This window comes from Limulus polyphemus, unplaced genomic scaffold (genome assembly GCF_000517525.1).
Source record: "Limulus polyphemus unplaced genomic scaffold, Limulus_polyphemus-2.1.2 Scaffold616, whole genome shotgun sequence".
NCBI lineage: Eukaryota > Metazoa > Arthropoda > Merostomata > Xiphosura > Limulidae > Limulus > Limulus polyphemus.
In genome coordinates, this window is record NW_013666226.1 from 264,962 (window position 1) to 268,311 (window position 3,350).

Below are 3,350 nucleotides of genomic sequence, written 5' to 3' on the forward strand. Positions count from 1 at the left end.
TTCAACTAACCAGTTATTCTACTTGAAGTAGCAAAAAAAACTTATAATGCTACAAATCAGGTTTCAATACCTTTGGTGAGCAAAGCACAGATAGTCCTTTCTGAAGCTTTGCGCATAACAACATAATGACATTATTTCACTTACTTGAATAGTTAGAATATTCATAAACCATAATAATTGAAACCATGAAATTGAACATACTTAAATTAAGTGAAAATAAAAATGCAAAATCATAATGGCAATATTTCAATCACTGATACTATAAGTGATAGTTTGTTAGTTGGAAACACACATTTTGATTAGTTGGTTATTTTAGTGTCATTAATTGATTTAATCATGATTTTGATTACTGGATAGATGGAATAATTGAAAATCATATTAATCAGAAACACTAGTTGCTTATTTTATGTGAAATTGATGTACTATACTCAATGGTAATCAATTAATTGAGTTTATTTCCAAACTCTACTTAAACGCACAGCCTTATTGAATAGGTTGTTGTCTCTGTATAGTACTATTTAATTTAGTAGCCATGTTTAGTTTCCCAGTATCATCACTATATATAAAGGATTTTAGCTACTTCAGTTATAAATCCAGTTACTTCTTATTTAAAGCATGATTTGTAATTCCTAAAAGCATTTTTTTATGGGTGTATTCCCAATGTAAAAAAGATTTGGCTCAATAATACAATATCTTGATAAAAAAGAATTTATGGGAATGGAATAAAGATTTGTAAGTTCGAGCAACTATGAATTTTCATTCATTAAATGTAAATGTTTCTAATCATCTTTGATAACATTCCTGGTCTGAATTTTTTTAAGAGTTTGGGTATAGTTCTAGGCATCAAAAACATTGAAGATGTGGTAATGAAAAACACATTTAAGTTTGTCTTAATAATAGTTATAATTTTTGGCATACTCAATAATAGGTTGTCCCTCACGTTACGGATGCTATCCAGGAATGGGTAGAGAGAGTTGCCCAAGTAGCAGTGACACCAGATGGCCAAACACCAGATGTCTGTACCATAGAAGTAAGTTATGTGATGTTTTATTTCAGCATTTAAACTATTTTCTACTGTTTAAGCAGGTTTTAATTTTATAAATTTATTGGTTCAATGTGTTTACATAATTTGAAGACAAGATGCCAAAGTTAGGGGTCCAGAGGTGAATCCCTTGGTTAAATGAATCATTAACTTTATAATGTTTTCCTAAGATTGAACTAACAACATAAATTTTTCAAAATATACTTCAGTGATGGGTTTTATTATTTTGTCTAATATTTGACGTTGAAGTTGGTGAAGTACCAAGTTGCCAATTGCACTTTCTTTACCACATGCACTTTTACCTTATGGTTTAACTCTTTTATGCTGAGGTACTGCAGTCCAATGCAGTTATTGTATGATTTGTCTTATTGTGAAAAAAATAAAAAAGGATAAAATAGTTTAAAAACTTCAATACTTTTTACAGTGTATGTAGCTTCTGCTAAGAAAATCTTTTATAGTATTTATTTGCATTTGCAACTTTGAAAAATTCTAACAGATTTCATTGTAATACTATTTTATGAAACAATGGAAAATGCTTTTCTTCATTGTTGATTTTAATTTCTGATTTATTTTTTTTCCTCCTGTATTATTTTAAAACTTTCCTTTATAGTTTTATTGACACTGTAAAATTTATTTGAAAAACATAGTTTCACTGTATAATCACTTGTGTACTATAAAAATAATGTTTTTACGATACCCAAATTATAAGCAACCAGCTTTTTTTAAATTGTTAGTCAGCATATAATATAACATATATAAGCAGTTCATTAATTGTTTTAATATGCACAGTTACATCAAATATCAAAACTCAAGTAAAAATTGTGATTAACTATTTCAGCAATTAATTCAGATGTTTAATCATTGATATTATGTAACATTTTAGTGTAATTTACAGGAAGGAAATGTTCAGACTTTCATTTCTGCACAGCTCTGAGTCTTTATAATCTTTCTTTTCATCCAAAAGCACTGGTTTATATTTGCTAAGAAACTATCATCCCTTGAGAATACAATTAAACATGTTTTGTTTCTCACATAATTTTCATTCTCTTTCACTGGTTTCATTATTACACCCCCTGTTCCCACTTACTAAAATCCCAACTGCTAATAAAGCTTGGCTTTTAAAGTAGCTATATGAAATGTTTGAATACCATTGGATAGAGCAGATTAGGAACTATTTACATCAGTATAGTGATTAATGTAGTTTGAGAAATAAATTACTCTTTGATGGGAAAACTTTACTTTCTCTTACTTTTATCAGATGCACACACACACACATATTTTTATTGAATTTCTAAAATTGTTAATTTTTCAGTGGTGTTAAAATTGACAACTTAACTTATTTCATATAAGGTTTTTTCTATAATTCTTTTTATATGTGTACCTAGTGCTCAACAAACAACTCAGTCAAGTTCAGACCGGAGTGTTTGGTGGAGTTTGCTAATCAATTAACATAATTTATTATTTTCATGAGTTGACTACAAACACTGTTCCTATTGATCAGGGAAACTGGGAAGAGTTTGTGAATTTCATATGATTCTGTTATTCCTCTAGGAAAGGATGGCAAAAAATTGTCATTAATGCCAAGAAATTGCAATCAGGTTAATTCTGGCAATATTCATATTATATGTATAAACATAGTTTTATGTACATTGATCTTTTTGTTTAATATTAATTTTCATAAAGTAACAAAGCAGCAGTAAAAGATTTATGTAAACAGTAGCTAGGTTCTTACTCAAACAGGGCATTAGAGTTCTGAAAAAGACTTTCTCATTTTCCTAAAACTATCTCTTGGAAGATCATTTTACCACAGTGTAAAATCCCTTAACTCTTTTGGCACAGGCTCGGTCCTTGGAACTGACTTTGTAACCGTTTTGTACTTATTATAGTTTTCATGCTATAACTTTTAAATCAGTAAGCAAATGTTAACGAAATTTGGCAGTTTATTAGTAAACATCACAATGCTTTCATGCACAAAGTATCAAATTTTTTTTATTAAGTTTTAAGGTATGTAAAGCAATGTTTCTCTCATGCCTTTTTTTTTCTTTTCATATCTTGCTTATCTATCATGCAAAGTAATTTTCTTCTTAACATTAAAAATATTTTCATGCATCAGAAAATTTCGAAATATTACGTGCAAAATCTTTATACTGTTGAGAAAAATAAAACGTTTCTTAAGAAAAACTTTATATTTTATCTGTTATTTTCAGTAATTAATCTCTGTATGGATTTGGTAGATTTGACTGATCTCGCAACCACCATCAAAGATTAGGAAATAAATATAAATTATGCCTCTCTCATTCTAGAATGA

General features: G+C 28.5%; 1 protein-coding gene across 6 annotated transcripts in view; it reads left to right on the top strand.

The window, feature by feature from the left end:
• LOC106459488 (CTP synthase 1-like) overlaps positions 1 to 3,350 on the top strand; it is a 49,626-nt gene that overhangs the window by 18,170 nt on the left and 28,106 nt on the right. For all 6 annotated transcript variants that reach the window (XM_013919110.2, XM_013919111.2, XM_022385990.1 and 3 more), the window contains one exon: positions 929 to 1,030. In XM_013919110.2, coding sequence (XP_013774564.1) covers positions 929 to 1,030 — 102 coding nt within the window. The remainder of the gene's footprint in view (positions 1 to 928; positions 1,031 to 3,350) is intronic.